Source organism: Lupinus angustifolius, chromosome LG03, assembly GCF_001865875.1.
Source record: "Lupinus angustifolius cultivar Tanjil chromosome LG03, LupAngTanjil_v1.0, whole genome shotgun sequence".
NCBI lineage: Eukaryota > Viridiplantae > Streptophyta > Magnoliopsida > Fabales > Fabaceae > Lupinus > Lupinus angustifolius.
In genome coordinates, this window is record NC_032011.1 from 3,885,016 (window position 1) to 3,899,295 (window position 14,280).

At 40.8% G+C, this 14,280-nt stretch overlaps 1 protein-coding gene across 1 annotated transcript; it reads left to right on the forward strand.

Annotated features, from left to right (window-relative positions):
- On the forward strand, positions 12,443-13,909 carry LOC109343139 (protein SLOW GREEN 1, chloroplastic-like). Its single transcript, XM_019581296.1, has one exon. It carries the CDS (start codon positions 12,524-12,526, stop codon positions 13,616-13,618), a length of 1,095 nt encoding a protein of 364 aa, XP_019436841.1. The 5' UTR covers positions 12,443-12,523; the 3' UTR covers positions 13,619-13,909.

A 14,280-nucleotide genomic window follows, 5' to 3' on the forward strand; every position in this document is an offset into this window, starting at 1 on the left:
AAAGATTGAAGATGGAAGAAACAATGAGAAATGAGAGAAAAAGATGAAGAGAGGATTTTTACCTTCTCTTGAAAATTTTGCAAATGAGAGAGTGTGAGAGTGAAGTGTGAAGTGTGAGGGTTTAAGGAGAGAGGGAAATCTTCCCTCTAGGCAATGATGAAAAAAATCTCCTAGGGTGGCTAATGATGAGCTCATGAGATATTTGAGAAAGTGATGTGAGATGTGCTTTATGGAAGTCAAATCTCACATCCCAATATGAAATGACCACTTCCCGGACACGTGCGATAAACATGTCCAAGTATTATCAACCAATACTCGATCGGGTATAATAAATCACCCGATCTTAATATTCGATTAGAATTTCGGATTTCGGCATTCCGAGTGAAAAATATTTAGAGAATAGGTATGAGTGTACTCAGGTTCTATACTGACTTGAAATGAAATTACGAAGCCAACGGCGCAATCGGAATTTGATTCCGAGTTACGGAACTCAAAAACCACTTTTTGAGCCGTACTGGGTGAGATTCGACCCTGAAAGCGGTCCAAAACCGACTGTCTCCAAAAATCATGAAAATATACCACCAAATTGGAAATATAATTTCAAGACTAAAACTCAACTAGAATTTTGTCTAATTCTTTACCTAAAACTCCCAGAAATTCATTTTCGAAAATATAATTAATAACAATATTAATAAAATCTTATAATTCAAAATCGTAAAATTCGCGGTGTTACAATCAACACCTCATCTTTCTAATTTTGCTTACGAGCCTCTTCTTCAATACGAAGACGAGTGGTTAGAGATTCCAAAGAGATTTCTTTTGTCTTATGCCTCAGAAGGTTGTTGAAGTCTTTCTAGCTAGGAGGCAGCTTGTCAATTATGACAGCAACTTGAAATTGCTCATTTAAGGGCATACCATCAGAAATGATCTCATGAGCAATTTTTTGAATCTCGTGGGACTGAGACTCTACTGATTTATCATTAGTCATTTGATACTTGAGGTAGCGGCTAACATCATATTTCTTAGTCACAGCTTCCTCAATATCATATTTTTTCTCAAGTGCATACCAAATTAATTTGGCAGACTTGTATGGGCTGTAGTAATCATACAGATCATCAGACAACCCATTCAGAATGAAATTCTTACATAAGTAATCACTTTCATTCCAGAGAGCTATTTCAATAGCCAGATTATCCCTTTCCTCTTTTTCAGCCTCATCCGACACCACTGGGATGTCGGTTTTCAGAACGTGGACAACCTTTCTCATAGTGAGGAAAAATTCCATCTTATGTTGCCAACGTTTGAAATTTGTTCCGTCAAACCGAAATGGCTTGTTCAGGTCATAGCTGTTCGGTCCACTAATATTATCTACGAATGTCATTGTAGTCGAAACATCTTAAAATTGTTGTAACCATAGCTTGCAGCAATTCTAAATGGCACGTAATAATACTTACTGGCTGAGTCACGACTAGGTCGCTCTCTTTAAGACTTTTCGTGGCACTGCCCAAAATATGCAAGGAGACTATCAACCACGCCGTCCCCAAGATAAAACAGGCCAGATCTCTGTTATCAAATTCTTACTACACTGTAAGAGCAGATCTTGAATACACCCACCGCAATATGGCTACCAATGCCAATTCTCGAAATTACCCACAATATGGCTTACCCATGCCAATTCTCTTCCCACAATACTGACTATCAGTGTCAGTTCTCGAAATCCCACAATATGACTACCTGTGCCAATTATTTACCCACAATACTGACTACCAGTGCCAATTCTCTTGGGAGCTTATTTTTTATTTTTTCAAAACTCTTCCATTTGGGACTTTGAGAATTGTTTTTTCAAACTCTTCTGTGTGGGACTTGGGTGTTTTTTATATTTCACACCCAAAAGTTATCACTCATGGTTTTCAACAAACCATGTTCCAACAATTCTACATGTGCATGCTAATAATGCCTATGACTTAGTGTTAGTCCAATTATCTTCCATGTGCATGAGGATTGCAATACATGGGCAATTGGTAGAGATGGCAAAATCGGCATTGCCCGCGGGCGCGCCCACATAGCCCTCATTTTTTTGCAAGCAGGGCCTACAAAATTTGCCTGTTACGCCTAGCCCGTTTTGCCCACCAAGTTTGCGGGCATTTTCGTTGGGCATGCGAGCGGCCCACGGGAAGCCCATAAGCATATTTTAAGGAAAAAGTAAGAAAATTTTAAATACGTTATGATGTAATGTGATTTTTAATCCCTAAAAAATGTAATCTAATGCGATTTGTTAAACTTCATATAAAATATATAAAAAAATTGTTAATTTTTTATCTTCAACTACTTTATTTAATTTTATTATATGGATTTTTTATTTTTTTTAATTATTCAACAATGTTCGCGGGCCGCTTGCTAGCCCGTTAGCCCATTTTAAAAAGGGCAGGGCATTAAATTTTGTCTGTTAGCCAATGCAAGCATGCCCGTGCCCGCTTAAATTTTTGTGGGCATTTGTGGGCGCAGATTAAACAGGTCGGATGACCCGTTTTGCCATCTCTAGCAATTGGGCATTCCCAAGAATTCTCCTAAACTTCATAAAAATTTCCAACACTCTACTATTTTCACCATGATTCGTGCATTATGTTCATTTTCTTTTAAATTTACTTAAAAATATTAAAAACATAATATTCTTTTCATTTTATTTATATGTCCTCCAACTTTTATTTTTGTTTTTTATATTTATTATGTCTCCTCAAACTGTAAAAATAAGTTGAGGGCGATCAAAGAATTTAATGCCCAAGAATTCTAGAATTGATTGAGTCGTTTTTACTTCAAATTTAATTTTTAAGTTTGGGTATGATACATGTAATATTCGACTCCGAACTCACCCTCAATTCAATGATAGGTTGTTCATGCTTTGTATCATCAACCTTGCATTTGTACTTGCAGTTATAGTTACTTATTACAATTGCTACAAATTTTCATTTTCATGCACATCTTTGTATTTTCATTTGTACTTGCGTTCTGTATTTAATTTCGCTGTAGCTAGAGATGACAAAACAGGATGCCTGCCCTGTTTAGCCCATGACCACAAATGCCCACAAAAAATTAAGAGGTTGTGGACATGCCTGCATTTGCTTAACGGACAAAATTCAATGTCCTGCCCGTTTTAAAACGGTCCGCGGACATTGTTGAATAATTAAAAAAAATTAAAAAGTTCATATATTAAATTAAATTAAATTAAATAGTTGAAGATAAAAAATTAATAAATGTTTTTGATATTTTATATGAAGTTTAACAAATTATATTAGATTATAATTTTTTTAGGGATTAAAATTCAAGTTACATCATAACGTATTTAAAATTTTCTTACTTTTTCCTTAAATTATATTTATGGGCTGCCTGCATGCCCAATGGAAATATCCGCGAACTGGGCGGGCAAAAAGGGTCGGGCGAAACGGTCAAATGGACAAAAATTATATGCCCTGTCCGCAAAGAAATGTGGGATATGCGGTTGCGTCTGCGGGCAATGCCCGTTTTGCCATGTATAGCTGCAGCCACGTAATGAAGTAGGCATTTTCATTTGTACTGGAATTCTGAATTTCATTTTGCAGCAACCACACATTAGGTAGGGAAGTTGAATTGCAAATTGAAATCCTTTTTGAATTGCAAATTAATTTGCCACATAATTCTCATTACCTTTAGGTTGGGTTTGAGGTTTGAAATGGTACCATTAATTTCAAACCTACTAGGTTCGAGTTCTAAATTTGGGTTTGGGCTAGGTAAATACGTACTCAACCCTGATTTGTCTTATCATTCCTAATTTAAAAGGAGACTAACTTTTTAGCAGACTTTTTAGAGCTCCAAATGCAGTGATTCTCAGCTCGTCGTCTCACAGATTACGGGCGCTTACCAAACAAAGGATATCTTGTTAGGGAAATATTTAGCCAAGGTTAAAGAACTAATGGTCAAATTTGAAAAAGCCTTCATCCAACACGTCCCAAGGGAGCAGAATGTCCGGGCATATATCTTATCCAAATTGGCTAGCACGAAGAGTCCGGGAAATAACAGATCGGTGGTTCAGGGAACCATTGTGCAACCTAGGGTCATGGCGGTCGAACAAATACAAATCTCGGACAAATGGACTGACCCCATCACCAGGTTTTTACTCAATGACGACCTACCGACAGGCCAGAAAGAAAGGCAAAGGTTCCTCAGACACAGTTCATGGTTCACAATAGTACAAGGTTGTTTGTATCACCGAGGCTTAAGTGCCTCGACCCCGACAAGGCACGATACGTCCTCCAGGAAATTCACGAAGGAAGTTGTGGCCAACATCTCGACGCAACATCTTTGGCCAAGAAAGTATATCGAGCAGGGTATTAATGGTCGGCCATGGAAAACGACGCCTCTGACTTAACCAAGATATGCATAGCCTACCAGTTGTATGCTATTTTTCACACAACCCCACATGAAGAGCTGACAACCACTATGACCCTGTAGCCACATATTGGGACCATTTCCATCAGCAGCTAGACAACTTAAGTTCCTGATAGTGGCACTAGATTACTTCACTAAATGGATAGAAGTTGAGCCCTTTTGCATTATCACTTCAGCCAACATCCAGAAATTCACATGGAGAAACATTATCAAGCGGTTCGGGGTGCCGGTCGCGTTTGTCACTGATAATGGGACTTAATTTTCAGGTCAAAAATTCGGGGAACTGTTGTCAGGTCTTCACATCAAGCAACATTTCAGTTAGGTCAAACACCTTCAGACCAACGAGAAGACATAGGTGGCTAATAAGGTCCTACTGCGAGGAATAAAAAGAAGGTTACAAGAGGCGAAAGAAGCATGGTTAGAATAGTTACATCACATCCTCTAGGCTTACCACACAACTCCTCACCCTACCACTAGGGAATCACATTTCAACCTCACTTATGGATTCGAGGCTATGATCCTAGTAGAGATTGGCGAGCCCACCTGGCGGGCATTACAATTCGATGAAGCCGCCAACTCGGCTATCCTAAGACACAACCTGGGCTAGATAGAAGAGAAAAGCGATTGTGCTAGAATAAGGGAAACTACCATCAAAATAAGGACCACCGATAAATATAACACAATTATGGTACCTCGAGACTTCGAAACTAACAGTTTAGTACTCATAAGGGAAGACATCGGCAAAACCAAAGGCAAACTAGCACCTGATTGGGAAGCGCATTATCGAATAACTGACAAGACCGGCAAAATGGCCTACAAACTTGAAGACTTGGTAGGAAAGGAGATGCTCCGCACTTAGAACACTACGAACTTGCGACAATTTTTTGCTTAAAAATATGTAAATGTTATGTATCATACCTTTCAATGGCTGAACAAATGATGTAATCAAATCCAACTTATATGTTAACAAGGTACTATTCAAATATTTTTTAGAGGCCATAGGTGAGCAACCAACCAATCACCCCTTAAAGGTGTGGGTCAGTCCCCCTTTGGCGGCGGTTCAATGCCAAAAACTAAGTCCCCTTGGTTGCCAATAATATACCCCACAAAGGCCTGGGCCATTCCCCCTTAGCGGCGGTTCAATTCCAAAACCCAAGCGAGGACCAAGTCCCATTGGTCGCCAATCATATACCCCACACAGGTGTGGGTCAGTCCTCCTTTGGCGGCGGTTCAATCCCAAAACCCAAGTGAGAACCAAGTCCCCTTGGCCGCCAATAATATACCCCACAAAGGCATGAGCCAGTCCCCTTTTGGCGGTGGTTCAATTCGAAAACCCAAGCGAGGACCAAGTCACCTTGGTCGCCAATCATTTACCCCACAAAGGCGCGAGTCAGTCCCCCTTTGGCGGCAGCTCAATCCCAAAACCCAAGCGAGGACCAGGTCCCCTCGATCGTCAATCATATACCCCACAAAGGCGTGGGTTAATCCTTCTTTAACGACAGATCAATCTTGAAACCCAAGCGAGGACCGAGTTCCCTTGGATGCCAACCATACACCCTTCAAAGGCGTGAGCCAATCCCCCTTCGACGCTATATCAATCTTGAAACCTAAGCAAGGACCAAGTCCCCTTGGTCACCAATAATACATCCCTCAAAGGCGCGTGCCAATCTCCTTTGACGGTGGTCCAATATTAAAACTCATGCGAGGACCAAGTCCCCTTAGGCGCCACCATACACCCCTCAAAGGCGTGGACCATTCCCCCTTTGATGGTTATTGACCCGGTAAATATGAATACACGCTACTCGGAGAACACAATCTTGTTTGTTTATTCGGCCAACCATCACTTTAATGATTATCCTACGTTATGGTTCAAATTCAATGATGAAAGTATGGGTGATTGTTGAAAGGTGTTTTTCGATGCTATGGATGATTAGTCAAGTTTCTGATTTTATTTAATTAGTTTATCCTTTGCTCGTCATCTCAACTTTGTTGGAATAAATTCCAACGCCGATATAATGGTTTCAAGAATTTTCAATTTGACCAAAAATTTAGCTTTATTTATTCATTAACAACTTTATATCATCTCAGCTTTGTTTGAATAAATGAATTTAGCAAATTAATACAAGTGATAATGAGTGATATTTATTTTTCGTTTTCCTTTATTAACCGAACTACTTCCTCGTGGAAGGTTGGTAAAGAATAAATAAATAAAGCAATAAATAGTTAGTTGCAGAATCTATATGATAGAAAATAAATGTTAATTACGGAAATGTAAATAACTAAAAATAAAAGTTACTAATTAGATCACTCATTATGGCTGTGTATTTTTCATTTTCACAAAGATACAATGTATGAATTAAATTGCACTTTGATTCAAGGTTTCTTTCTTTGTCAACAAATAAAATTTATAAGTTAATACTTTATTATTTTACATTTGCATCTCTTACAAGATTCAATTATAGTATAATATAGGGTTATGTTGAACCAAAGGGAATTGCATAATAGAATAAAATCATATAGACATATTATAGCAAAAATAATGATTAAACACTTTTTGATGATTTTATGTTATGTTGCATAAAAATTAACAAGGAAACATAAACTAATACTCACAAATTCTTGAGGAGAAAATTGGTTTGAAATATGAAATTATTTCTAGACTCAAATGGTTTTGAAAAACATTAACAAGTTATGTGTTATACTTTTGGTTAATTCCACACATCATTTCTAAATCCTTCATCTAGTGTTTTAGAATGATAAGATGATTTTCAAACCTTATGAAATACACTAAATGATAGTTAAATGTCACTCGTCAAAGTAGGTTGTCACACCCTACTTCAGGCTCCATTAACATCATTTAGCCTTGAACATAAGTTGCTTAAAATAGATGCTTGATGTGGCAAGTGAACTAAGGTGTAGGTTATACTTTTTAGTTCACTTGTCAACACTTTAAGAAGAAGCATTTTGGATCTTTAAATCAAGTTTTAGGTGATCAAGCTAAAACCGCATTAAGAACTTCATAAAGAATCAAAACTTAACCAAAAATGAATAACTTGAATGTATTAATTTCAAAAGATAATACAAAAGAAGAGAAGAAATAATATTACACCATAATTCAAATCAATATTTAGGAGCATGAGTCATCTATCCAATGATGAGATACTTTTTGGATCCAAATGATATTACAAAATTAAGTTTTTGTATTACATTTGTCATCTCCTTTCTCCTCCTGAATTCTAAGTAAAATTTACAATAAATTACCTAGAACAACTTTAAAACCGAGGCTACAATTTTCTAGTGAGAATAAGAATGAAGTGTATTTTCGAGTGTGTAAGATGTTTTTCAAGTGTCGAATGAGGGCTTTATTTATAGGCAACCAGGGCACCACTTGGCCACCTGCTTGTCACGCTAGGTGCCCCAAACCATTCAGCATGTGTTTGGTCCATGACTGAGCAGCTTAGTCAGCTGCTTGGTGTTGACTCACCAAAGCTACTCTAAAAGTGCTCAGGGGCCTTGTCAAGTGAGGTCATGCATGATGTCAAGGTTGTTTGGTGGCTAAGTGAAGTTTGACTCCTGTCGGGTCCAACCCGCTTGGCTGCTTATGTCTACATGCTAAGCTGCCTACTTCAACAGCTTGTCCTACTCTGGTAGGTGTGCGGTTCTAGTTGGGCGATCCCAAGGTGCACGCTGAGCTGCTTGCTTCAGCAAGTTGGGTTATGCATGGCTTGAGTCTGACGTGTAATGCTTGTGCCTGACCGAGCCAAGTTGGTGTCGGGTCAGCTGGGCAGTGCAAAATGTCCACGCCAGACTGCTTAGTCAGCAGCTTCATGTGTGCATCAAAATGGTCTATGTCGGCAAATATTTGAATTAAGTTTGTTTTACATGATTTGCATAGGATAAGTGTCATGAAAAGTGTATGAAAATTAGGTATTTTTGGCACATAACAACGATCACCACTTTTGAAATTTTAAGAATTATCCGGCCAGACATTACTTAATAATTTTCCAACATTTATATTCAGAATCAATTAGGGACATTTGCCCTGTCATTACATATTGGCCATCCAACTATCCAACATTTCCATTCGGGTTCAATTATAGACATCCGACCAATCATTACTTTAATGATTATCCTACATTATGGTTCAAATTCATTAATGAAGGTCCAAAGATCATTACTTTGGGAAATATTGAGAATTATCCGACCATACATTACTTATTATCCAACATTATTGGGCAAGTTCAGTTAGGAAAAACCCGGATTTATCCGGGTGGACAAGTAGCCTAAATTATGCAAATCACTTGTTGTACATCAGCCGAAAAATAAATTGACAAGGCAAGATAAAAAAGAAGGCAGTCTTCATTCACTAAGGGTCGGATTAAATCCGACCAGTTACAAAAAAGAAAAGAAAAAAAGAAAGATACAAATTATAAGCCCCCACCACTTCTACCCAGAACGTGAAGCTTCACTAGGCCCTCCTCCTCATCAGCAACCAGCTCAACCTCGGAGGTGACCCTGGCATCGATCATGGTCCAAGACCAATCAGCACCAGGAATAACTAACCGGACTTGAGCGGAAGCATTGTCCCACGTCGCGTTAGCCGCCACAACGACATCATCTTCTAAGTCCTCATAAGACGCCTTCAACCGGGACAGCTCATCAGCCAACCGAGCGATGTTAGCTTTGGTTGTCTCCTCCCACTCCTCCGACAACTTCAACTTGGCCCCAAGTTGACGCCTATCCTCTTCAGCCTGACAGAGGCAGTCGCCCAAAACACCTATCTCTCATTCGGCAGCCACCATTTCCACTTGGGCCTACAATGCTACCTCTCGAGCATCATGGAACTAGATTGACATGGCCGATAGTTGCTCACCAGTAGTCAGGTTCTGCTCCTCCTGGACCTTCAGGCCTTCAGTATACTTCTTCTCCAATTCATGGAGGTATGCTAAATGTCGCTCTTGAGATTGGTTAGGGCATCCTCCCCAACCCGGGTGGTCAGTACTCCCTCACCCTCGAAGTACTTCGCCATAGAAGCAAGCAGAACCTCGGCCTCCTAGACTCTCCTTAGCAGCTCGGTCACGAGCATGAATTCCATGGTATCCAGCATCCATGGGTTAAGTAACCTAGTTTCAACCACATTGGGAACTCGATACATGAAAGAATATTTGACGGAAGTCTTTCGTTTACCACTAGTAGGGGTCTTCAATTTGGCGAAGTCTTCAGCACGGGGATTAGAAACCCTAGTAGGAAAGGCTTCATCCCCAGTTAGATCAACCATATGGACATCCGCCACGACACGGTCGGCGGTGACTGGAGGCTCAGAACAAATAGGTAGAACGTATGATGGCCTGGTGGTTGAACCATCCCCCTGGGAAGATTCTGCACGAGTAGGTGAATCAAATCTCGCCTTTTTCGTGATATCATCGCTCTTCCTCTTCAAAGCAGCCCTTCTCAAAGGCCTTGATCAATCGGATTGGTCGCTCATAGTAGTTGCTGGCAAAAAAGAAAGAAACAAATCAGATCATGCAAAGATACTATAAAAACAGAAGTGTATAAACCTAGTTGCTCACCGACTTTCAATTCGAAAATATGATCCCCTTGACCAAATTATAGCACATTTTAACTCGACCCTCCTCTATCCACGATAACATCTCGTCTGCCCCCTCCCTTTGTTGGAGACTCAACTGGTCGTACGAGAGGCTGAATGATTTGGCTGGTTTTTGGTGTATCCCCATGTTCGAGGAGAATGGAAACTAGGGAAGACCATCAGGCCCATAAGCCCAGGTATGACGATCACCCTGGACTTTTACCCGGATTAACCCGGTTTTCCAACCCTTGACGGACCCCTCAAAAGGCTGGAAGAGAGCACGCTCGTTTCTAGACTGAAGCGACGTCCACTCGCGTCGACCTGCATCATTCTCGTATTTGTTAGTACTGTGTCCCACCTAGAACAGACGAAGCATGCACAACCGTTCCATAACTTCGCAAAATATCTTGATGGCTCGAATGAACCCCCAATAGTTGGGATGAAGTTGAGAAGGGGCTACTTGGAGGTGTTGCAACATTTCGACATGCCATCCATCAAAGGGCAACCTCACCTCGATCCGGCGACAAACGTACTCTTACATATAGAAGTTGTGACGGTCGCCGCTTTCTAGAAAAATATCTTGGTAAACTCGTTCTTTTGTAGACGGGCTGCACCACGCTATGCCCTCAGTTGGGTGGGCTAGCAGATCCACACGATGATGCTTGTCTGTAGAATAGAAAGAAGCACTACCAACAACCTCTCGGTCCACCCACTAGTAAGGAGACTCTAGGACCATCATCTCCGGTGGAGGAGTATACTAGTCGGCACGTTTAGCAAAATTCCTCCCCATGTGTGACCTGTCACCAAAAGAAGTGTCACACTCCGAAGTGGATATACCATCCAAGACCGGACACCATTTCTCGTAAAAGGCTGTTCGGTCCAAGACATCAACCTCGTCCCTGCCCTCTTTCCCCCTCAGGTCGCACAAAAGAGCAGGAAGAGACAATTGTTGAGGCCGCCCCCACGTACATTGATGCCTTCGGTGACAAGAAGCGAGGTTTGTGAAAATTGGTGGGGGTTTAGACAAGATCTCTAGCTCATCATAACTAGAACCTCCGCTGGACATAATTAAAAAAGTAAAGAAGAAGAAAAGGAATTACCGGTTAAAGGAATGAAGCCTTTGAAAGAGAGGAAACTTCTAGAAGAAAAGAAAGCTCGCCCAGATGCATAAATGCTCAAAGATTCGGCAAGAGAAAATGCGAACAACAAGGTGGAGATCATAGAAGGGGAAAACCTCTATTTATAGGGAATGACCCAAGCCCAGATCTCCCCAGAGGCCCAACCCAAAAAATGCATCTACCCGTCCAAAATCACTCAAGAGTAATCCAACAGTGGCGTAGAAACCTAGACGGCCGAACTGAAACGAGCAGACGCGTGAGTTGGTTATCCCAAACTATCAAATAGAACGCCATGTGTCCCTCCACGTGTCCGACGAAGACAGATAGTCACCATGGCCTACTCCTACACCTATAGGCCACCCTTATCCATCAAATCGGAACATTTGAGTCTACTAGTTCGATTCGCTCTCGACCAACCGAATAGACTAGGGGTAATTGTTCCACCCTCGATAAATCCAGATGTTTCCTAACCCGTCTCGGGCGTGTATGTGTGTCTTATACTACCATCGCTCACGCGCCCATGGAGAGTTGGGCCCACCGAAATCGCCATAAATGCTCCTGACACGTCTTTAATGTCTCAGGCATCCCATTAATGTCTATGACACCTCATTAATGTCTCTGACACCGTCATTAATATGCCACAAACATCTTAAATCATGACTACATTCCACCTCCCACGTCGCCTGCACATCCTACTTGTCTCCCGACAATTCGACAAACACAGGCCTGCAAACGGAATAAGGACAACCGAACATATCCCATTGAACCCGCTAGATTCTAACCAATAGTTGGGTGCCATGTCGATGACCTCCAGGCTCTATAAATAAGGAGTCCCACATATGGAGTATAATTAATTTTCATTCCCTCATTTATTGCCACATTTGTTGTTATTTACTCTAACTTCTCTCTCTAAAACACTTTAGTAACTTGAATGTGAGATGACCTTTTCATGTACCTCCCCCGACAGGTCCAGGCAATATTCCGACCAAGACTCCTAATCTTCTTCACTCTACTGCACATGTGAGACTCCTCTCAAGTAATGGAGAGGCAAATGACTTTTTCCTTTGTATTTTAAGGATAAAAGTATAATATCATTACACATAAAAAGGATATAAGTATCAATATATGTTACTTTTTATTCACTTTTACGCACCACTTGCATGGAGAGGAGTCTCACTCCTTATACTGACCATCCCAAAAGTTATATATGAGAGTGAATCATAATTAAATATTAAATATGATATATCTATTTTCAACTACATTATATACACATTAATTTAAATTTTATTTATGATTTCTTTTTCCGAAATACATCTCAAAGTTTCACTCCCGACCAAAATATCATCTTGGAAATCTCCGGTTCAGGGTTTAAGCTCTCTCCTCCTTCTCCTTCTTCATGCTCGCACTGGCCACTTCCACTCACTCTCATACTTTACCAATGGATTTCTCTCTTTCCACGTTACGTCACTCTCCTAACCTCTCACTCAATCTCCACCGTTCATCTCTCCCATCTCCCTTATCCTCTTCCTCTTCCCTTTCTTTCAAGTCCCTTCAACCACCACTACCCTCAACGTCGTCGTTTAAACTCTCATCCATCAAAGCCTCACTAAACGACTCTGCGTTTCATAAACCCACAAAAACCTCATCCTCCAATCTCCTCCAAACCCTAATTTCCCCTTTCCTCTCCCCCATCGTCGAAACCACATGCATCGTTATCGCCGCCACCGCATTCTTCTTCATGCGCCACATGCCCGTCACCGCCGCTCCTCTTCCGTTACCCTCCGCCGTCGCGTCGGAGCAAAACGTAGCCCCTGATGAAGAAAGCGAGAGACTTATCGAATCGCGGTTGAGCGAAAACCCTAACGACATTGAAGCGCTTCGCACTCTCATGGAGCTGAAAATTCGTGCTCGCAAAGTTAATGAAGCGATTCAAGTTATTGAGCGCTTAATTGGGCTCGAACCTGAAGAGGTTGAATGGCCTTTGCTCAAAGCTCATATGCATGTTTACAATGATGATCATGAACTTGCGCGCAATGTGTTCGAGGAAATTCTCCAGAGAGATCCGCTTCGTGTTGAAGCTTATCACGGCCTTGTAATGGCGACTTCAGAATCGAACCAGCCATTGGATGGTGTATTGAAGAGGGTTGAGGAAGCAGTGGAGAATTGCAAGAAGGAAAAGAAAGATTCCGAGGTGCGAGATTTTAAGCTGTTGATTGCACAGATTAAGGTGATGGAAGGTGATTTTTCAGAGGCTTTGAAGAATTATCAGGATCTGGTGAAGGAAGAACCTCAAGATTTTAGGCCTTACTTGTGTCAGGGTATTATATATACCTTGTTGAGGAAGAAAGATGAAGCTGAGAAACAGTTCCAGAAGTTTCGGGGGCTTGTTCCGAAGAATCATCCTTATAAGGATTATTTTGAGGACAACATGTTTGCAACTAAGTTTTTCTCTCAGAAGCTTGAAAGGGAAGGAGCAGGTGCCAGGAACTAGAAATAATGCTATTGTGGATGCTTCTGTAAAGAGGTGTTAATGAGTTTTTACCACTTTTATTTTAATGTTCCTTGCTTTTTAGTTAAGAATGATTTTGGATAGTAATCCAGGTGTTATTGTATTTGGTTAGTTTCGTAGTCTTCCTTATTGGGTCGTGGTTGTGGTACAAAATTACTCTTGGGTTGTTATGTGGTGGGTTTAGATTGTGAGGTCAATGAAGAAAAGCTGTTTAGATGCCAAAAGAGTCAAACTAATGAATTCATCTATTTTTTATGGCATTGTTATTTTTGCGTTGTAATCTCAATTATATTTGCTTCCATGTTTTAACTTTTATGTTGTGGTTGCTGCCACTGTGATTGCGGGCATTGGGATGATAATGCAGTTTCTTTCCATTGCAGTGTGTGGCACTTTTGTGGCTGATTTTTTTTAATCTGTTGCAGACTGATGCGATGCAACTTTTTCACAGTCCAACGGAGCTGTAGTATGGTCTGAAGCAGCTGCGTCACTGTATGCGCTGCAATCATTGGTAATGCAGCTGTGTCACTGCTGCAACTGCAGTATTGTGGCCATATTAGGTGATATAGTCCACTATTTAGAACCTTCTTTATGACAATATGGTGGATCTTCTTCCTACCTTTTTAGAAGTAGAAGAGCTGAGATAC